The sequence below is a fragment of the Bufo gargarizans genome, chromosome 1, assembly GCF_014858855.1.
Source record: "Bufo gargarizans isolate SCDJY-AF-19 chromosome 1, ASM1485885v1, whole genome shotgun sequence".
In the NCBI taxonomy this organism is placed as follows: Eukaryota; Metazoa; Chordata; class Amphibia; order Anura; family Bufonidae; genus Bufo; species Bufo gargarizans.
The window spans coordinates 96,395,614-96,419,145 of record NC_058080.1 but is presented as its reverse complement, the minus strand read 5'-3'; the positions used below and the strand labels follow the sequence as shown (position 1 = coordinate 96,419,145).

The following is a 23,532-nucleotide window of genomic DNA, read 5'->3' as shown; positions in this document are numbered from 1 at the left end:
CAGCAGGATAATGCACCATGTCACAAAGCTCGAATCATTTCAAATTGGTTTCTTGAACATGACAATGAGTTCACTGTACTAAAATGGCCCCCACAGTCACCAGATCTCAACCCAATAGAGCATCTTTGGGATGTGGTGGAACGGGAGCTTCGTGCCCTGGATGTACATCCCTCAAATCTCCATTAACTGCAAGATGCTATCCTATCAATATGGGCCAACATTTCTAAAGAATGCTATCAGCACCTTGTTGAATCAATGCCACGTAGAATTAAGGCAGTTCTGAAGGCAAAAGGGTGTCCAACACCGTATTAGTATGGTGTTCCTAATAATTCTTTAGGTGAGTGTGTATATATATATATATATATACATACAGTGGATATAAAAAGTCTACACACCCCTGTTAAAATGTCAGGTTTCTGTGATGTAAAAAAATGAGACAAAGATAAATCATTTAAGAACTTTTTCCACCTTTAATGTGACCTATAAACTGTACAACTCAATTTATAAACAAACTGAAATCTTTTAGGTAGAGGGAAGAAAAAATATAAAAATAAAATAATATGGTTGCATAAGTGTGCACACCCTTAAACTAATACTTTGTTGAAGCACCTTTTGCTTTTATTACAGCACTCAGTCTTTTTGGGTATGAGTCTATCAGCATGGCACATTTTGACTTGGCAAGATTTGCCCACTCTTCTTTGCAAAAACACTCCAAATCTGTCAGATTGCGAGAACATCTCCTGTGCACAGCCCTCTTCAGATCACCCCAAAGATTTTTAATCGGATTCAGGTCTGGGCTCTGGCTGGGCCATTCCAAAACTTTAATCTTCTTCTGGTGAAGCCATTCCTCTGTTGATTTGGATGTATGCTTTGGGTCGTTGTCATGATGAAAGATGAAGTCCCTCTAGCAGAAGCCTGAAGGTTTTGTGCCAATATTGATTGGTATTTGGAACTGTTCATAATTCCCTCTAGCTTAACTAAGGCCCCAGTTCCAGCTGAAGAAAAACAGCCCCTTGGCATGATGCTGCCACCACCATGCTTCACTGTGGGTATAGTGTTCTTTTGGTGATGTGCAGTGTTGTTTTTGCGCCAAACATATCTTTTGGAATTGTGGTCAAAAAGTTCAACCTTGGTTTCATCAGACCATAAAACCCTTTTCCCACATGCTTTTGGGAGACTTCAGATGTGTTTTTGTTAAATGTAGCCTGGCTTGGATGTTTTTCTTTGTAAGAAAAGGCTTTCGTCTTGCCACTCTACCCCATAGCCCAGACATATGAAGAATACGGGAGATTGTTGTCACATGTACCAAACAGCCAGTACTTGTCAGATATTCCTGCAGCTCCTTTAATGATGCTGTAGGCCTCTTGGTAGCCTCCCAGAACAGTTTTCTTCTCGTCTTTTCATCAATTTTGGAGGGACGTCCAGTTCTTGGTAATGTCACTGTTGTGCCATATTTTCTCCACTTGATGATGACTTCACTGTGTTCCATGGTATATGTAATGCCTTGGAAATTCTTTTGTACCCTTCTCCTGACTGATGCCTTTTAACAATGAGATCCCTCTGATGCTTTGGGAGCTCTCTGTGGACCATGGCTTTTGCTGTGGGATGCGACTAAGAAAATTTCAGGAAAGACCAACTAGAGAAGCTGAACTTTATTTGGGGTTAATCAGAGGCACTTTAAATGATGGCAGGTGTGTGCTGACTCCTATTTAACAGGATTTTGAATGTGATTGCTTAATTCTGAACACAGCTACATCCCCAGTTATAAGAGAGTGTGCACACTTATGCAACCACATTATTTATTTATTTTCCCTTCACCTAAAAGATTTCAGTTTGTTTTTCAATTGAGTGGTACAGTTTATAGGTCACATTAAGGCTAGGTCTACACGACGACAGTTGTCGCGCGACATTTTGTTGCACCAATGTCGCGCGACAATTTTTATAATGGCAGTCTATGGTGTCGCACTGCAACATGCGACATGCTGCGACTGCGACGCGACAGTCGCAGAAAATCCATTCAAGATGGATTTTTCTGCGACTGTCGCGTCGCAGTCGCAACATGTCGCATGTTGCAGTGCGACACCATAGACTGCCATTATAAAAATTGTCGCGCGACATTGGTGCAACAAAATGTCGCGCGACAACTGTTGCGCCCTATCTGTCGCGCGACTTTTTGTCGCGCAACAAATGTCGTCGTGTAGACCTAGCCTAAAGGTGGAAAAAGTTCTGAAATGATTTATCTTTGTCTCCAGCACAGACAACTGACATTTTAACAGGGGTGTGTAGACTTTTTTTTTATCCACTTTATTTAAATATCACCCTTCCCTCTACACTTTCATAATAATGTCCAATCAACCAAATTTACCACAGGTGGACTCTAATCAAAGTGTATAAACATCTTTAAAGATGATCAAGAGAAATAGGAGTCCTCCAGAGCTAAATTGTAAGTGTAATAGTAAAGGGTCCGAATACTTATATCCATGCAAAAATTTCAAAAATTCTGCTTTCACTTTCTCATTATAGGATTATTGTGCAGATTGATTGGGGGGAAACTTTTTTTAACACATAGCAAATGTGAAAAAAAGGAAAAGGCCTGAAGACTTTACAAATGAATTGTAGTATTGTATATAGTATTGAATAATATAACTACAGACAAAACTATAGACACATGCTGATAAAAGCCCATTCTTTTATGTCAAAAGAACATTTTTGAAGTTATAAACTAAAAAAACATGCAGTGGATATTATAGTAAGATTTTAGAGATAACAAAATTATCCAAGAGGAACATTCCAAGTAAGGCTAGTTTCACACTAGCGTTCGTTGGTCCGCTCGTGAGCTCCGTTTGAAGGAGCTCACGAGCGGACCCGAACGCCTCCGTCCAGCCCTGATGTAGTCTGAATGGAGCGGATCCGCTCAGACTGCATCAGTCTGGCGGCGTTCAGCCTCCGCTCCGCTCGCCTCCGCACGGACAGGCGGACAGCTAAACGCTGCTTGCAGCGTTCAGCTGTCCGCCTGGCCGTGCGGAGGCGAGCGGATCCGTCCAGACTTACAATGTAAGTCAATGGGAACGGATCCGCTTGAAGAGGTCACCATATGGCTCAATCTTCAAGCGGATCCGTCCCCCATTGACTTTACATTGAAAGTCTGGACGGATCCGCTCAGGCATCTTGCGCACTTAGAAAATTTTCTAAGTTATTAATGCAGACGGATCCGTACTGAACGGAGCCTCCGTCTGCATTAATATGATCGGATCCGTTCAGAACGGATCCGATCAAGCGCTAGTGTGAAAGTAGCCTAACCAGCCCCGTCACATTTTGCCTTGGGCCTGTTGTGTTAAATGGATGGAATAATAAAAAAAGTAAAGTTCATTATGCAGAATGTTACAAGGATGTAGCTATAGTTAAACTGACACTTAACACATTAAATAAACTGTGGATTTAGGGCTCTTTCACACTTGCGTTATTGTCTTCCGGCATAGAGTTCCGTCGTCGGGGCTCTATGCCGGAAGAATCCTGATCAGTTTTATCCTAATGCATTCTGAATGGAGAGAAATCCGTTCAGGATGCATCAGGATGTCTTCAGTTCCGGAATGGAACGTTTTTTGGCCGGAGAAAATACCGCAGCATGCTGCGCTTTTTGCTCCGGCCAAAAATACTGAAGACTTGCCGCAAGGCCGGATCCGGAATGAATGCCCATTGAAAGGCATTGATCCGAATCCGGCCTTAAGCTAAACGTCGTTTCGGCGCATTGCCGGATCCGACGTTTAGCTTTTTTAGAGTGATTACCATGGCTGCCGGGACGCTAAAGTCCTGGCAGCCATGGTAAAGTGTAGTGGGGAGCGGGGGAGCAGTATACTTACCGTCCGTGCGGCTCCCGGGGCGCTCAAGAGTGACGTCAGGGCGCCCCACGCGCATGGATGACGTGATCGCATGGTCATTCTGGAGCGCCCCGGGAGCCGCCCGGACTGTAAGTATACTGCTCCCCCGCTCCCCGCTCCTACTATGGCAACCAGGACTTTAATAGCGTCCTGGCTGCCATAGTAACACTGAAAGCATTTCGAAGACGGATCCGTCTTCAAATGCTTTCAGTACACTTGCGTTTTTCCGGATCCGGCGTGTAATTCCGGCAAGTGGAGTACACGCCGGATCCGGACAACGCACGTGTGAAAGAGGCCTTAACCTGTTTAGAGTCTGTATGTTTGTAAAACATAGTTGTTTGTAAGCAGTGAAGATTTCTTTTAAAACAGAAATATGACTAAGGCCTCTTGCACACGACCGACCATATGTATTTTGCGGTCCGCAAAAAATACGGATGACATCCGTGTGCATTCCATATTTTGCGGAACGGAACAGCTGGCCGTTCATAGAACAGCACTATCCTTGTCCGTAATGCGGACAATAATAGGACATGTTCTATTTTTTTGCGAAACGGAAATACAGAAACGGAATGCACACGAGTACCTTCGTTTTTTTTCGCGGACCCATTGAAATGAATGGTTTGGCATTGGCATGGCCATGACACCTACTGATGATGCTTAAAATATTTTGACCTCATTTTATAGTGTTTAGGGAGTATATAGGGCAGGGGTAGGCAACCTTCGTCACTCCAGCTGCTGTGAAACTACAATTCCCAGCATTCTCCATTTATTTCTATAGAAGTTCAGAGAAGAGCAGAGTAAGTATGCATGCTGGGAGTTGTAGTTTCACAACAGCTGGAGGGCTGGAGGGCCGGAGGTTGCCTACCCCTGGTATAGAGATTAATGAGCGCTAATGTTCCGTATGATTACATTTTATTTTGTGAGTCTTTAAGATGCAGTCCTCTGGTTGGACCAATAATTATTATTTATTGTATCCTATATGTTTCTATTCTAGATGTAGCATTATAAAGTGAGATCACAGAACTTGAGTCTCCGCAGGGTGTAAGATTTTTTTTTTGTAATATGTAAGAAATGACTGCCGGACAGACAGCAAACCTTCACAGATCTCCAGAGTCTTCAAAAACCTCCCTTCCAAAAAGAAGAAATTGTACGTGGACACCCTTACAAATTCCATACCTGTGACACTTATCTTATAATTATATGTAAGTCTGTCACTGCCAAGAAGTAATGCTGTGCATAGCGGAATGAAGGGGTTAAGAACAAGTGTTTACACTAGTCCTACTTTTTGTATGACGACTTTTGTATTATACTCACTATTTATTATGGTATTTTAGTTACATGTTCTGTAAAGAGAGGAAAAGGGTAATCGCCTACCATTTCAGTTTGTAAATCTTCACTTGTATGGTCCATCAAAGTAAACCTTGTTTAATAACATCTGGTGTGGTGTAGTCTTTCCATGTGGGCAATGTACTTATCAGCTTCCATGTTCTCATTGGGGGTAGCTATCTTGTAAACTGAATGTATGCTTCCATTAAATTCCTGGAACCAATTTTTCAGTGGTGAAAAATTGAAAAGATTACACGCCTAATGATTGATGTTGGTTTATCCCAGCGACAGACCATAAGTGGTCTTATTTCTCCAAGAAATAATGGTCATGAGCTATTGTTCCTTTTGTCTCGGGTGAAGAAGGGGACTCTCTTCGAAACGCTTTACACAAAGATTTTAAAGTACAGTGGTCCCTCAAGATACAATGGTCTTTTTGGACCCATCATAAGCTGAAACTAAATTCAGCATACAAAGCCTCAGTCTCAGATCCAACCAATCAAGGCCACTTCTCTGGTAAAATAGCTGTATTAAATGCTAATTAGCAGCTATTCCTGACTGTTATATCGTGTGTTGATCGGGGATATTATAATCGCAAATTTATATCGCGAATATTGGCACTTTGAGAATTCATGAATATCTAGAATATAGTGCTATATCTTCATAATCGCAAAATATTCTAGATTTTTTTTCATCAGTACCCATGATCCCTCACTGCTTCTTGCTTGTGGGGCAATGAGAAGGCTGCAATATCTTTGACTTTAGAAGCAGTGTTGATCGCAAATTTTCGTATCGCAGATTTTCCAATTGCCGATTTTCGCAATCAAGAAAAAAATGACTGGAGATCACGAATTCGCGAAAATATGATGAATATTCACCCAAATATTTGCAGAATATCACAAATTTGAATATTGCCCCTGCCGCTCATCACTGGTTATATGTAAGCACATGCTTTAGCTGTCTTAGTTATCTGCTTATTTTTCTTACATTTTCATTCTTTTATCTTGGATGACAATTTGGGGCTTTGGAACAGATTACTCAAGTTACAGTGGTTTCAACATACAATGGTCGTCCTGGAACCAATTAATATTGTAACTTGAGGGACCACTGTATATTCTTTTAACAATTAAACCACTGTATTTTACCCCCGAGGAACAGTGCCCTGATCCATCCTGCTTCTTCTGGTAGCATTTTTGACAGACTCTACACTTGAGGATCTTAATGACACAGATGTGAACACAGACTCACATTGTCACACTCAGTTTATGGTGTGAAAATATTCCATGTTAAATATTTTTAAAGCTTTATATCTTTACTCAATGATTTTCTTACAAATGTCTCAATTACGAAAGACGATGACATAAAGCCTGGGAAATATATTAAAAATTCTCATTATTCTTGATAATACACATGATCTACTACTCTTAAAACCAGAGATGAGCTTCATGTTCTTATAAGAATGTTTCATAAAAGAAAAATTATGACTCTGTACCTGTTAACATTTTCACTACTTCACTATTTCTAGAATTCAGCAAGCTGAGTCTTGTTCTTGTTCGCTGAGATCACATTGGGTCATTATACTGATTTCAGCTATAGATTACAGGAAGATTCTTTGTATGAACAGGCTTCTCTTTTCTCCAGAAAAAGTTACACTCGTAGATTCAGGCATCAGTGTACCTTTATAGCTCACAGTGTACACACCTGCTCAACCAAAGCATCAGCCCATTGTCTCAACAAAACCAAGAGCTTACAACCTGCACGTCTGACCATGAAGTGTGACAAGGTCATAATCGTTATGGCCTTGATCTGGGTGGGGACTTTAGCCCAACAGCCTGGTCCTGAAGAAAAGATTCCCTTTCAAACTAAAGACAAAGATGCTTGTGTCATGAGCATCAGTGGTCAAGGTGAGATGAGAGTAAGAATCGAATGCAAAAATCAGGCCAAGAACTATGTATGCGTATTTGCATCCAAGCCATCCTTCTGTCGGGCATACAACAAAGATCCTAAGGGATTTTGGAACCAGCTCAGTGAAGATTTGAAAAAGACTGGAAATCCATGTCAGCCTCAAGTGTTCAAGCACAGCCTGTGCCCAAAGGCTCCTGCTCCTTCTCAATTCAAGCAAGTAGACTCTAGGAACCAACAGTCTGATACTTCAAAGCCTGAGAAGAAACCACCACCAACAAAGAAACCAACAACAAAAAAACCTCCATCTACCAAGAAACCAGATCCTCCCAAGCCTAAACAACTGGAAGTGCAAAATCCCAAAGCCGTGAAGATGGCAAAAGAGAACTGCTCATGGTTCTTCCAGACATTCTGCTCCTATATCATCGAGATTTTCATATAATCTACAGGTAAACGCAACATATATTGTTAAATCTTATATGAATCGGATCAGAATTTATGCCTAATAATAGATAAAATGTATAATTTAATGACTTAATGTTAAATAATTGCTTACACTGTGTTTATCATGACCCGTTAACCCCTTAATACCCAAGCTATATTGTAGCTTAATTAAGCAATTTTACACTTTATTTTGCATTAATTAATAGTTACATTAATTAATAGCTTTGCCAATAATATTAATGGTTATAACTTTTTTTTTTACTTTTAGGTTATTAGAGTGCTCTTTATGTCTTTTTTGGGACAAATAGGGTTTTGGAAGCTCACACTAGGCTTAATTAGCCAAATTAAGTTTACGTCACCTTTAAAAACCTTTAGTTACTGCAAACTGGTGACGCTAAAATGAAAACAAAAAATACTTTATTAGGTATCACTTGAAATTAAAATAGGAAAAGATATCTTAAACACTCACTAATATATATTTATCAATGGTACAGATGTGGGATGCAGGTATAGAGCTAAAATAAACCCGCTCGACCAAACTGCCTAATTCCCCCAGAACCCAGGGCTACACAATATGTACCAATGATACTAGGCTCCAGCATCTACTTGATATCATAATAAAACCCCAGCTGTGCTACAGTAGCCTATGTTCAAATAACCCGTCTGGCTACAGTATCTGCTTAATGACACATGGTAACTTTTCAGTGTATCCCATAGAATGCTGGACATTCCAATCTTGCTGCTTATTCATGCAGCTAGAGTCCAGCCAAACACCCTTCATAGTCAGTCAAGGATTACTATTGCAGATGCTGTTGCTAAATGCTCATTTCAATCATTGCTAACTATGCTATTGCTCCCTGTGCCGTGGCTTGATGTGTTTCTCGTTCCAATAATTCCTCAGGAGTAGGGTTGAGCGAACCCGAACTGTAAAGTTCGGGTTCGTACCAAACTTTACGGTGTTCGGCACCCGAACCCGAACATTTCAGTAATAGTTCGGGTTCGCTGTTCGGGTAATATTAATATACCATAGGATCGGAGTTTTCTCCAATACGATGGTATATTTTATTTTGAAGCGTCCCCATGGGAATGCCTCTATGTTAGAATATACCATCGGATTTGAGTTAGATCGTGAAAACTCAGATCCGACAGTATATTCTAACACAGAGGCGTTCCCATGGTGATGGGGACGCTTCAAGTTAGAATATACTGAGAACTGTGTACATAGCTGCCCCCTGCTGTCTGGCAGCACCCGATCTCTTACAGGGGGCTGTGATACGCACAATTAACCCCTCAGGTGCCGCACCTGAGGGGTTAATTGTGCGGATCACAGCCCCCTGTAAGAGATCAGGTGCTGCCAGGCAGCAGGGGGCCAGACCCCCCTCCCTCCTCAGTATTAAAATCATTGGTGGCCAGTGCGGCCCCCCCTCCCTCCCTCCCCAGTATTAAAATCATTGGTGGCCAGTGCAGCCCCCCCCCTCCCTATTAAAATCATTGGTGGCTAGTGTGGCCCCCCCACCCCCTATTAAAATCATTATTGTCCAGTGCAGCCTCCCCCCCATCATTGGTGGCTGCGGAGCGGCAGTTCCGATTAGAGTCCCAGTTTAATCGCTGGAGCTCCGATCAGTTACCATGGCAGCCAGGACGCTACTGCAGTCCTGGCTGCCATAGTTACTTAGCACTTTAAGCAGCATTATACTTACATGCGGTGTCTGTGGCTGGCCGGCGCTCCTCCTACTGGTAAGTGAAAGGTCTGTGCGGCGCATTGCTTATAGCAAAGACCTGTCACTTACCAGTAGGAGGAGCGCCGGCCGGCCAAAGACAGCGCACGTAAGTATAATGCTGCTAAAAGTGCTAAGTAACCATGGCAGCCAGGACTGCAGTAGCATCCTGGCTGCCATGGTAACCGATCGGAGCCCCAGTGATTAAACTGGGACTCCGATCGGAACTGCCGCTTCGCTGCCACCAATGATGGGGGGGAGGTTTTTTTTTTAACCTGTGGCCACTGCCACCAATGATTTTAATTAGGGGTGGGGGGGAGAGGGGAGGCCGCACTGGACACCAATGATTTTAATAGGGGGGGCCGCACTAACCACCAATGATTTTAATAGGGGGGGTGGGGGTGGGGGGGCCGCACTGGCCACCAATGATTTTAATACTGGGGAGGGAGGGGGGGGCGCACTGGCCACCAATGATTTTAATACTGGGGAGGGAGGGGGGTCTGGCCCCTGCTGCCTGGCAGCACCTGATCTCTTACAGGGGACTGAGATCCGCACAATTAACCCCTCAGGTGCGGCACCTGAGGGGTTAATTGTGCGGATCACAACTCCTTGTAAGAGATCGGCTGCTGCCAGGCAGCAGGGGGCAGTTATGTACTCAGTTCTTAGTATATTCTAACTTGAAGCGTCCCCATCACCATGGGAACGCCTCTGTGTTAGAATATACTGTCGGATCTGAGTTTAGATCTGAAAAAGCTAATAGTATTATTTTCCGTTATAACCATGTTATGACGGAAAATATTAAAGTGAAGTTCGGGTCCCCATTGACTTCAATGGGGTTCGGGTTCGGGTCCAAATTTGGATCAAGTTCGGGTCCCGAAACCGAACTTTTTTTTAAAGTTCGGCCGAACTCCCCGAACCCGAACATCTAGGTGTTCGCTCAACTCTACTCAGGAGCTCTACAGCAGAAGCATAGTATGAACTGTCTAGAGATATCTAAGCAACATGGCGCTACCCTCTACGGCTATTAGCCTTCAGTTAGGGCACAGAGGGGTGGTAACCAGTTGGGGGTGTCCCTGCACAGACTCACTTTATCCAATCACTGCTGCCATTTTCAGACTTTGCAGGTACACCCCCCAACTGGTTACCATCCCTCTGTACCCTTACTGAAGGTTTATAGCAATTCATTCATAACTTCTAGTAGAAATAATACAGGAATGGCACAACATAGAGCCATAACTCCCATATTTGGGACCCAAATATAAGGGAGTTCACTACCCCCTCCCACACTCATATTGGAGGCATGATCATATGTTATAAGGTTATGTATGTAGGACATCCGGCACAACAATATGACATAAAAAATGTATGCTTACAAGGTATGTTCCTACAGAGATGTAAGACATAAGGGTATGTGCGTTATGAAGATGGTTATGCCAAGAAAGGAGGGGGGGAGTTGTAATATATTATATTACCCCCTCTCAGTGAGGTACCTCCGTGTTAGTAGGTACATGACAGTGCGAGCCTAGTTCATAAAAAAACATGCAAAGCATATGTGCTCGTTGAGATCATTGGGGCGTGTGTTTTTTAAACAAAAAAACCATTGAGCGTCTTTTCTAAGAAGACTTCGTTCGAAGTCACCTTCTCTTGGAGATGGCCTGACGACCTTAATACCTTGAAACTTAATCACCCCTGAGTCCCCATTGTGGCACTCAACCTGACGGGTTACATGTGTTGGCTTCATTCCTGACATCATTTAGGTGCTCCCCAATTCTTCTCCTGAATTCCCTCAGGGTCTTTCCCACGTACTGAGCCCTACATCTGCAAGTGACCAAATATACCAAGCCTGTAGTTCCACAGCTGATAAAAGTCCTAATGTCATATGTGAAGACAGTACATGCTACTTTTTTTGATAGCACCACATGCGATGCAACTGCTACATCGATAAGTGCCACGCATCGAGCTTACTATCCAGTCAGATGCATGAGGAAGGGGTTCATGAAAGCTATGGACCAATCGATTCTTGATGTTCCTCCTTCGTCGGTAAGTGATAGCCAAATTACCAATATCTAGGTCTGCTTGTAGAATTCCCCAGTACCGAGATAAGATCTCCCTTACATGATTATGGGCTTCATCAAAGTCTCCAATAATCCAAATCTGGTCCAATTCTGGTGGCCTAGTGCGAGGAATCAAAATAGATTCCCTATCACATCCCAGGGCATGTTGGTATGCCTGATTTAGCACTGAGGAGGGGTACCTCCGGCATAGGAATCGCTTAAAGCCACCAACAAATATCAGCCTTTTTGATCCCTGGTTCAATGGGGGAATTGTCCCCTCTCAAGGTTCTCCACTTTTTGAGCCAGCATTGGTGGGGATTAGGAGCGCTTAAGGATCATTCATTTTGCTCCTACCATGTGACGTTGGGTGGGCATGGCCTTGTCTGGTATGAGAGGGGTTTCATGTTTAAATACCCGTAGTTTTGGCAGCTGCTTCACGGCCGCACTAGTGCCGGAGCGCTGCCTCTACACATGTGGAGGGTAGCGCCATGTTGCTAGGATACCTCTAGACAGTTCATACTATGCTTCTGCTGTAGGGATCCTGAGGAATTATTAGAATGAGAAATGCATCGAGCCACGGCACAGGGAGCAATAGCATAGTTAGCAATTATTGAAATGAGCATTTAGCGGCAGCATCTGCAATAGTAATCCTTGACTGGCTATGAAGGGTGTTTGGCTGGACTCCAGCTGCATGAATAAGCAACAAGATTGGAATGTCGAGCATTCTATGGGATACACTGAAAAGTTACGATGTGTCATTGAGCAGTTACTGTAGCCAGTCGGGTTGTTTGAACATAGGCTACTGTAGCACATCTGGGGTTTTATTATGATACGGAGTAGATGCTGGAGCCTACCGTAGTATCATTGGTACATATTGTGTAGCCCTGGGTTCTGGGCGAATTAGGCAGTTTGGTCGAGCGGGTTTATTTGAGCTCTATCAAAATCACAGAACAAAGTGGTCTAAAAGGCAAAAGATGCTCAAGACCCCAAATGCTTTTGCACATTTCTACCCGGGGAAGCAAATCCTGCCCATGTGATCCATTGCTAACAGCAATCCCCAGCAAAAATGTATACAATGGAGGATGCCGGCAGCGGACCACATGTACCACAAAAACATCCTACACAGGTCTTAAAAGCAGAAAATGCTCAAAACCCCATATGCTGTTGCACATTTCTAACCGGGGGAGAAAATCCTGCACATGTGATGGTGCACTACAATGGTAAATTGACAATATATGGCTAAACCCTCACGCTGATATTAAAATTAGACTTTCACCAATTTATTCTTATATCAGACCACTTTATTCTGTGATTTTGTTTGTATATGTATGCCTGCAGGTGGGGTGGCCTCAGGTTTAAATGTGCCTTGATTTTGATCTATGGGTAACATTCAGGTGCACCTGGGCAGCCTGCGTCACAGGAGCCAGTTATAGGTGGGACTCGCAGCCTCCTCCCATTGCAGCTGGGAGCTGCTGGCTGTGTGTCTGAATTTTTGCACCTATCATAAATTGTCCATACGGCGTAGGTAGGTTAGCGTTAGGTACCGTGCCATTTTGAGAGACCTTGACGGGGTGTGCGGGCTCCGATATGTTCTTGATATAAGAATATATTGGCGAAAGTCTCATTTTAATATCGGCGTGAGGGTTTAGCCATATATTGTCAATTGCATTTACCATTGTAGTGCCCCACTTTCAGTGATTTATTTTATTTTAGCTCTATACCTGCATCCCACATCTGTACCATTGATGAATATACAGTATATTAGGGAGTGTTTAACATATCCTTTTTCTTATTTTAATTTCAAGTGATACCTAATAAAGACTTTTTTGTTTTCATTTTAGCGTCCCCAGTTTGCAGTAACTTCAAATAGGGGTTTGTTTCCCACTTTTTGTCCATATAGCAATAGTTTGTATTAAAACAAATAAAATATGATTTTCATGTAATGAACCCCGTAAAAATTTAATTATTTTGTTTTCCACTCTTACTCAATGGATATTTTCATGTATAACACGCACTACTTATTATGGTCACTGCATTGCTGGAAGAGCCTCACATGTGATTAGTGGGGGGTTATTAGTTTTTATTATTATACTTTTTTTTATTTTTAATGTTTACCTAATTACAGTCTTATGATGTGTTTCCCAAAAGGTGAGAAAAGAACCTTTTTTTTATGATGATAGAACAAGTTGAATGGCACCTGTTTAAAGGGCTTTATACATTGCCCTATACACAATGTATGAGGACAAACTAGATTTTTTTTAGATCCCCATAAAGTTTGCATATTGTCGGCAGCACGTTCCACGGGGGATGTATTGCCGACAACAATTATTTCTAAGCCGCCCCAAAACATGGAATCAGTCAACAAAGAAGGAAACGCTTGTTTGATAGCTGAACACTGCCATGTTTACATGGATTCACTTTGGGAAATGTGCATTCTTATGAACGCTTACTAAGCCAATTATTGGACCATGTAAAAGGGCTTTTAATAACTGCCATAAAAATATGTATTGTAACTCATTAGGGGTTAAATTGTTGTCTGTTACAAAATGCCAATTGTATTATGCCTCCTTCACACGAGCGAGTTTTCCGGCCATTTTTCACGCAACATTTCTGCATTCAGGAAAAAATCACAGCATGTTCTATATTAAGCGTTTTTAAAAAACCTATAAAAAGATTGCCAGACCGCTTAGAATCAATATAAATTTTATTCCTAAATAAATAAATTCATAAGTTAAAAACAAATATAAGTGCAGGGAAAAGGCGACATCAACCAGAGGAGAACACAATGGAACCAGTTCATATCCGTCCACAAAAAAGAAAATACAAAGGTAAAGTGCAAGTGCAGTAACAGGACAGGAATCAGTTACCCATAATGTGTCTCCTCCGGGATAATATAGGTTTTTTTTTAATTATGTTTTTGCCATAGGCTTAAGTCTAATTGAGTAACACATGATTAGTTAGTACGAGATTAGTTTTCTCCAATTTATTACCAAAAAGTTCTTTTTTGGTTCTGCGTTTTTCAAGCAGCTCTGGTTCCATAGAAGTGAATGGAGCTTCAGTGAAAAACGGATTGCATCCGCATGCATTTTCACTGATGGTTGCCAGGAGATGTAGATTGTTATTCAGTTTTTTTCACATGCGTCAAAAACGCATCAAAAACCAATAACACCCGGCTGAAATAAATGAAATACTGAACGCAATCAGACAAAACTGACTGAACTTGTGTGCAAAACCATCCGTTTTTTCCTGAACCTGGGAGAGTCCATAACACTCGTGTGAAAGAGGCCTCTACTACTGTTACAGAACATTCATGTTAAGCAAATTTGGTTCCCAAGAATTGATTTGGAAAATCATGTTTAAGGATACCACTCATTCTGTAAATGTATTGCGTTCCCATGCATGACTGCAAGAGCACTCTGTGTACATATAAATTCAACGACTCGCGAAAGGAACACATTTTATACTACATGGAAATGATCATGCTGCAATACTTGAAGGAGTTTTCCTTGATTGTATTATTGATCATCTATCTCAGGACCCCCACCAATCAGCTGTTACCAAGTCACGTTCATTGGTTCTCAGCCTGAGGTACGTGTACCCCAGGGGGTATGCATCAAAGGGTGAGGGGTTATGCGGGACTGCGCTAGCAGCCAGCAATGTTTCATTGCTAGGTGCTAGGGCCTCTTAATATTCAACTGTATTGCTGTCCTTAGGACGGCGATACAGTTGAATGCTGCAGTGGGGTACGTGAGCTTAGTGGCTCGTAGCCTATCAGTGGCCACAGCAGGTGGTACAATTACATCATAATCGCAACTGCTTGGTTAAAAGCAGCTCAGGATGCCGACCGTGAGTCCTCCACCGCATCGCTGACAGTGGCATGGAGGTGGGTATATGAGTTTGGCAGCACTATTGGGCCACTAGAGGGGTCATTACTGTTATTGGGGGACCACTGTGGGGACAATAGTACTACTGGGGCAGGGGCGGATTGGCAACTTAAAGTGGCCCTTGAAAAAAACTAAAAGTGGCCACATGTAGGTGGGTCCAAATTGACAGTAGGAGGGGCAACACAAGTAGGCAGGGCCAACACAAGTAGGCGGGGCCAGCAATACTGTAGTGCAAAATAAAATACCACCCCAGCAGAACCAAATACCACAGTGCAGCAAAAAATACTGCCCACTAGGCCAGTATGACACTGTATTATTGTCCTGGGGATAGCAATACAGTTGAATTCAGGAGGGCACCTGCAGTTGAGTGCCTGATAATCCTACATTAATTAATGGTTTGCTCATCAGATCTTTATGTACCTAGCTGGTGGCCATGAGGAGGGCTTTGGCAGACCCCTAGGGAAATTTCCCCTGTACGGTTTATGGCCAGTGCACCTCCGATAAGGGGACATTTAGTTCTGTGGGGCATATTGTGGGCTTTTTACTACTACTGGAGCCACTATAGAGGGGAATTAGTGTTATTGGGGGCACTTTAAGTGGGTATTATTACTTCTGGTGCATATTATGGGGACTTTATTAATATTGGGAGCATTACAGTGGGCTTTATTACTACTGGGTGCAATATGGAAGGGCATTAGTACTACTGACGGCACTGTAGGTGGGCAATATTACTTCTGGGACATACTACGGGGGCTTTATTATTACTGGGGGCACTATGATGGGTTTTATTATTACTGAGGAGCACTTTCGTGGGGCAGTAGTACTACTGGGGCACTATAAAGGGACATATATATACTACTGGGGCACACTGTGGGGCTTCAAAACTACTGGGGACATTACGGTGGGCTTTATAACTACTGGGGCAATGAGAGCTCTACTACTGGAGGAACTACAGGACGAATTACTGTACTACCGGGGGCATTATGGTGGACTTTATTACAACTGGGGGAGTATGGGGAACATGATTACTAGTATGGGAATTACGAGGACATTATTACTATTTGGTGCACTGTAGGGCCACTGTTGCTACAAAGGGCATTTTTACTATTGGTGAGACTTTTGGGAGCTCTATTACTGTGGGGGCCCCCCTGACACAGTATCAGCTTAGCAAAATTATTTTTGAGGATACTATTCCAGCACTATTACTCTCAGGGACACAATTTTTGAGGGCACTAATTGAAGGGAGAACTATCTGTGTGGTACTAGTATTTTCTGCAGTACAGTTTTGGGAAGCACAGTAGGATAGGGTGTTCAGAAGTCAAGGAGGATGATGGAAAAGTAGGAACCTAAAATGTCCATGTGGCAATATCTGCAGAGATAAGACATGGCTGAAGGAAGTCATTGTGGTGGTCCTGAGGACATCATTGGATGTGGGAGGTATTTGGTGCTGTATACTCTTGTATGTTTGGTAGCACGAAATTTAATTAAATTGTCATCCATCATTCATCCTAATGTGGTATCTGTCATTTTGACAGGAAGATCAGTGCTGCATGCTGTACTATTCTTTCTGTCAAATCTGAAGGAATTGCTGACAGAGGCTTAGAATGGAACCTATGGCAGTGGCATGAGCGTATCAGCAGGGATGCGGGGTGTTGGACCCCAGCTAATCGGTAATTGATGGCTTATCCTGAGGATAGGTCATCAATTCCAACATACTGCAATACCCCTTTATACCTAGGAACTTAAAGGGATTCTGTCGATACTGAGCTATTCATATCATCATATCAGTCTCCTTTATATAATTAAAAATATACTAGTTTTACCCCTACCTGTCCTAAAAATCGCTTTTATTTATATGCTAATTACCTTCATAACGTCCGCAAGGGGCTGTCCCTCCGGCCGTTGGTGCCCAGCCGCTCCCCTTCTCTTGGAGCCCAGCGCCGCCCGCTGTTAATTATTCACTTGTATCCTCTGCATATTTTTTTTTTTGCAGTGCGCCCCAATCTCGCGCATGCATCGATGCGCCAGCTTTCTGCTCGGGCCCGGACGCGTGTAACATGCACGAGATTACGGCGCACTGCGAAAAAAAAATGAGGAGAGAAGTGAATAATTAACAGCGGGCGGCGCTGGGCTCCAAGAGAAGGGGAGCGGCTGGGCACCAACGGCAGGAGGGACAGCCCCCTGCGGACGTTACGAAGGTGATTAGCATATAAATAAAAGCGATTTTTATAAAAAATGAAAGGACAGGTGGGGGTAAAACTAGTATATTTTTTATTAGATAAAGGAGACTGATATGATTATATGAATAGCTCAGTATCGATACATATTATGCAGTAAAGTCCAAAGCACCCCTCTAGTGGTGACTGCAGGCAGACACAATTTAAATTAATTAAAGGGGTTGTCTCATTACAGCAAATGGCAGTTAGACTACTTTAACACTCGCGTTTTGTGCGGATTCGTTATGGATCTGCACAGACGGATCCGTTCAGATATTACAACCGTCTGCATCCGTTCAGAAGGGATCCGTTTGTAATATCTTTAACATAGCCAAGACTGATCAGTCTTGAACATCACTGAAAGTCATTTAGGGACGGATCCGTTTTCTATTGTGCCATAGAAAACGGATCGGTCCCCATTGACTTACATTGTGTGTCAGAACGGATCCGTTTGGCTCAGTTTCGTCAGACGGACACCAAAAAGCTGCAAGCAGCGTTTTGGTGTCCGCCTCCAAAGCGGAATGGAGACGGAACGGAGGCAAACTGATGCATTCTGAGCGGATCCTTATCCATTCAGAATGCATTATGACAAAACTGATCTATTTTGGACCGCTCTTAGGTTACATTCACACTAGCGTTCGGGGCTCCGCTTGTGAGTTCCGGTTGAAGGCTCTCACAAGCGGCCCCGACTGATGCATTCTGAGCGGATCCGCATCCACTCAGAATGCATTAGTGCTGGACCGATCCGCTCAGAATGCATCAGTCTGGCAGCGTTTGGCCTCCGCTCAGCAGGCGGACACCCGAACGCAGCTTGCAGCGTTCGGGTGTCCGCCTGGCCGTGCAGAGGCAAACGGATCCGTCCAGACTTACAATGTAAGTCAATGGGGACGGATCCGTTTGAAGTTGACACAATATGGCTCAATTTTCAGGCGGATCCCCGTCCCCCATTGACTTTAAAAGTAAAGTCTGGACGGATCCGTCTGAGCAACTTTCACACTTAGAATTTTTTCTAGACTATAATGCAGATGGATCCGTTCTGAACGGATCCCATCGTCTGCATTATAGGAGCGGATCCGTCTGTGCAGACACCAGACGCATCCGCTCTGAACGCAAGTGTGAAAGTAGCCTTAGAGCCCTGAACGGATCTCACAAACGGAAAGCCAAAACGCCAGTGTGAAAGTAGCCTTATCATGTAGACAAAGTTAAAACAAGGCACTTACTAATGTATTGTGATTGTCCATATTGCCTCCTTTGCTGGCTTGATTCATATTTCATCGCATTATACACTGCTCGGGATTACGGAAACGACCACTGTATAAGGCCTCATGCACACAACAGTTTATTTTCACGGTCCGCAAAAACGGGGTCCGTAGGTCCGTGATCCGTGACCGTTTTTTCGTCCGTGGGTCTTCCTTGATTTTTGGAGGATCCACGGACATGAAAAAAAAGTTGTTTTGGTGTCCGCCTGGCCGTGCGGAGCCAAACGGATCCGTCCTGAATTACAATGCAAGTCAATGGGGACGGATCCGTTTGATGTTGACACAATATGGTGCCATTTCAAACGGATCCGTCCCCATTGACTTTCAATGTAAAGTCTGGAGTTCTTTTATACCATCGGATTGGAGTTTTCTCCAATCCGATGGTATATTTTAACTTGAAGCGTCCCCATCACCATGGGAACGCCTCTATGTTAGAATATACTGTCGGATATGAGCTACTTCGTGAAACTCAGATCCGACAGTATATTCTAACACAGAGGCGTTCCCATGGTGATGGGGACGCTTCTAGTTAGAATACACTACAAACTTTGTACAAGACTGCTCCCTGCTGCCTGGCAGCACCCGATCTCTTACAGGGGGATATGATAGCACAATTAACCCCTTCAGGTGCGGCACCTAAAGGGGTTAATTGTACTATCATATTCCCCTGTAAGAGATCAGGGCTGCCAGGCAGCAGGGGGCAGACCCCCCCCCCCCAGTTTGAATATCGTTGGTGGGACAGTGTGCACCCCCCATCGGGCCCCCCTTCCTCCCTCTAATGTTAGAAATCGTTGGTGGCACAGTGTGCGCCCACCATCGCCCCCCTCCCTCCCTCTATTGTAATAAATCGTTGGTGGCACAGTGTGCGCCCACCATCGGCCCCCCCTCCCTCTATAGCAGTAACAACATTGGTGGCAGTGTGCGGCCTCCCATTTCCCCCCCCCCCCCATCATTGGTGGCAGCGGAGTTACGATCGGAGTCCCAGTTTAATCGCTGGGGCTCCGATCGGCAACCATGGCAACCAGGACGCTACTGCAGTCCTGGTTGCCATGGTTACTTAGCAATAGTACAATAGTAGAAGACTCATAGTTACCTGCTTGCTGCTGCGATGTCTGTGTCCGGCCGGGAGCTCCACCTACTGGTAAGTGAAAGGTCCGTGCGGCGCATTGCTAAAGAACTGTCACTTACCAGTAGGAGGAGCTCCCGGCCATTCACAGACATCGCAGCAGCAAGCAGGTAAGTATGAATCTTCTACTGTTGTACTATTGCTAAGTAACCATGGCAACCAGGGCTGCAGTAGCTTCCTGGTTGCCATGGTTACCGATCGGAGCCCCAGCGATTAAACTGGGACTCCGATCGGAACTCCGCTGCCACCAATGATGGGGGGGGGGAAATGGGAGGCCGCACACTGCCACCAACGATTTATTACAATAGAGGGAGGGAGGGGGGGCGATGGTGGGCGCACACTGTGCCACCAACGATTTATTACAATAGAGGGAGGGAGGGGGGGGGCGATGGTGGGCGCACACTGTGCCACCAACGATTTCTAACATTAGAGGGGGGGGGGCGATGGTGGGCGCACACTGTGCCACCAACGATTTCTAACATTAGAGGGAGGAAGGGGGGGCCCTGATGGGGGGCGCACACTGTGCCACCAACGATATTCAAACTGGGGAGGGGGGGGGGGTCTGCCCCCTGCTGCCTGGCAGCCCTGATCTCTTACAGGGGAATATGATAGTACAATTAACCCCTTTAGGTGCCGCACCTGAAGGGGTTAATTGTGCTATCATATCCCCCTGTAAGAGATCGGGTGCTGCCAGGCAGCAGGGGGCAGTCTTGTACAAAGTTTGTAGTGTATTCTAACTAGAAGGGTCCCCATCACCATGGGAACGCTTCTGTGTTAGAATATACTGTCGGATATGAGTTTTCACGAAGTGAAAACTTAGATCAGAAAAAGCTTTTATGCAGACGGATCTTCGGATCCGTCTGTATGAAAGCAACCTACGGCCACGGATCACGGACACGGATGCCAATCTTGTGTGCATCCGTGTTCTTTCACGGACCCATTGACTTGAATGGGTCCGTGAACCGTTGTCCGGCAAAAAAATAGGACAGGTCCTATTTTTTTGACGGACAGGATACACGGATCATGGCCTCGGCTGCAAAACGGTGCATTTTCCGATTTTTCCACGGACCCATTGAAAGTCAATGGGTCCGCGAAAAAAAACGGGAAACGGCACAACGGCCACGGATGCACACAACGGTCGTGTGCATGAGGCCTAATTAAGTGAGACAACCTCTTTAACTCTTTGGTGATCCACACAATTTGAAGTGCTACTTAAGAAAAAAAACTGTGCTGACCATTACAAAATACAGTATATAAGATCAATCAGCCTTGAATCCTGGACCTTAAAAGGAAATGGTACTAAATGGTGGACGATTCCTTTTACTTCATTCATCAGTATTTGTGATAAGTGGACCTCTTGTAACGGGGTTATCCTGTAAATTATATTAATTAACTATCCAGGATCCTGCCAATCAGCTATTTGAAGAGGCTGGTGCTCCATGACCGCTGCGGCCTCTTCCTAGGCCATATGACATCACAGTATATCGGTCACATGGCCTAGTTGCAGCTCAGCCCCATTGAAGTGAATACCAAGCACTGCCACTATACAATGTACAGTGATGTGCTTGAAAAGCTGCTGGGACCCGGCTGCACTCACCAAAGCTCCGGTGAGCGTGGCGCCTCCATGTAACAGCTGATCGGGACTCAGACCACTGCCAATGTGATAATGTGACCTATCCTGAGGATAGATCTTTATATTTACCTGGATAACCCCTTTTAGGGTCCACATCACCGTTATGAATTCCGTTATTGATTTCCGTTATAACTTGGTTATAACGAAAAATAACAGAATTCATAAGACGGAATTCAAAACAGAAACCTTTAGAGACATTTGTTTTGATCTGTCATAACAGAGGTCTATGGGCAAGCAGAACGGATCCGTCTGGTTTCCGTTATCCAGGACGGAAAGTCCTGGATGTCGACAGAATTTCCTTTTCCGTCCTGCATAACGGAAACCAGACGAACATTCAGATGCCGTGATCACGTTTGAATGGTTAAAAGTCTGCGATCGGCATTACGCTGGTTGGGGACTTTAGCCGCGGGTGTCTGCTGTATGAAATAGTATGTCATGGCGACAGCCTGTTAGTGGTGTATTACTTAGTGTAATACACTAACAGGCAATGCATTACAATACAGATGTAGAGGGGATCACACCCCCAAAAGTTGAAGTCCCAAAGTGGGACAGAAATAAAGTAAAAAAAAAAAAAAAGGGTTTTTAATAATAAAAATAAGGTTTCAAGTAAAAAAAAAAATCCCCCCTTTCTCCCGATATAAAAAAATAGAGAAAAAAAAAGAAAAAACACACATATTAGGTATTGCCGCGTCCGTAACGACCGCCTCTATAAATATATCCCATAAAATACTCCGTCAGATAAACACCATGAAAGAAAAAACTGTGCCAAAAAAAACCATTTTTGTCACCCTACATAACAAAAAGTGAAACACCAAGCGATCAAAGGCGTATGCCCCCCAAAATGGTTCCAATCAAGCAGTCACCTCTTCCCTCAAAAAATAAGCCCCTACATTAGAAAAACGCCCTAAAAAATTAAAAACCTTTAGCTCTCAGAATATGGAGATACTAATACATGCTATTATTGTGTTAAAGTGAAATAAAAAAAAATACATATTAGGTATCGCTGCATCCGTAACAACCAGCTCTCAGGTGAACACCGTAAAGAAATAATAATAAATAAACAGTGGCAAAAGAAGCCATTTTTTGTCACCTTACATCACAAAATGTGCAAGCAATCAAAAAGGTGTATGCCCCACATAATGGTACCAATCAAATCATCACCTCATCTCGCAAGAAATGAGCCCCTACCTAAGACAATCGGACAAAAAAAAAAACTATGACTCTCAGACTATGGAGACACTAAAAAATATGATTTTTTTTGTTTCAAAAATGCTCTTATTGTGTTAAAGTGAAATAAATAAAAAATGTAGAAATATTAGGCGGTGCTGCTACCGTAACAACCTGATCTATAAAAATATCACATGACCTACCCCCATAAGTGAACATCGTAAAAATTTATTAAATAAAAACTGTGCCAAAACAACCAATATTTTGGTCACCTTGCCACATAAAGGGTAATAATGAATGATTAAAAAATCATATGTACCCCAAAATGGTACCAATAAAAACCTCTACTCTTCCTGCAAAACACGAGCCCCTGCACAAGACGATCAGTAGAAAAAAAAAATAATGGCGTTTAGAAAATGGAAACACAAAAACATTTTTTTTTTTTTTTAAATGCTTTATTATGTAAAACTGAAACAAACAAATAAAGTAGACATATTTGATATCATTGTGTCCATAACAACCTGCTCTATAAAAATAGCACATGATCTAACCTGAAAGATGAACATTGTAAAAAACTAAAAATTAAAACTGTGCCAGAACAGCTATTTCTTGGTTACCTTGCCTCTCAAAAATTGTAATATAGAGCGATCAAAAATCATATTTACCACAAAATAATACTAATTTGGTATTTGGGGTCACTTTTTGGGAGTTTCTACTGTAGGGTGCATCGGGGGCTTCAAATGGTACATGGTATCTAAAAACCAGTCCAGCAAAATCTGCCTTCCAAAAACCATGAGGCAATCCTTTTCTTGTGCGCCCTTACATCAGTTTACCACCACATGTGGGGTGTTTCTGTAAACTGCAGAGGCAGGGTAATAAATATTGAGTTTTGCTTGGCTGTTAACCCTTGGTGTGTTGCAGGAAAAAA

The 23,532-nt window shown here is 43.4% G+C and overlaps 2 protein-coding genes across 10 annotated transcripts in view; both read left to right on the top strand.

Moving 5' to 3' along the window:
• Positions 1 to 5,312, top strand: part of PROM1 (prominin 1) — a 194,156-nt gene extending 188,844 nt beyond the window's left edge. For all 9 annotated transcript variants that reach the window (XR_006390259.1, XR_006390261.1, XR_006390262.1 and 6 more), the window contains one exon: positions 4,873 to 5,312. The gene's annotated coding sequence lies outside the window, so the exon portion shown is untranslated. The remainder of the gene's footprint in view (positions 1 to 4,872) is intronic.
• A 1,573-nt stretch (positions 5,313 to 6,885) lies between these two features.
• FGFBP2 (fibroblast growth factor binding protein 2) overlaps positions 6,886 to 23,532 on the top strand; it is a 38,756-nt gene continuing 22,109 nt past the window's right edge. Inside the window, exon 1 of the mRNA XM_044285753.1 lies at positions 6,886 to 7,552. Within this exon, the coding sequence (XP_044141688.1) occupies positions 6,970 to 7,545 (576 nt within the window). The 5' untranslated portion in view covers positions 6,886 to 6,969 and the 3' untranslated portion in view covers positions 7,546 to 7,552. The remainder of the gene's footprint in view (positions 7,553 to 23,532) is intronic.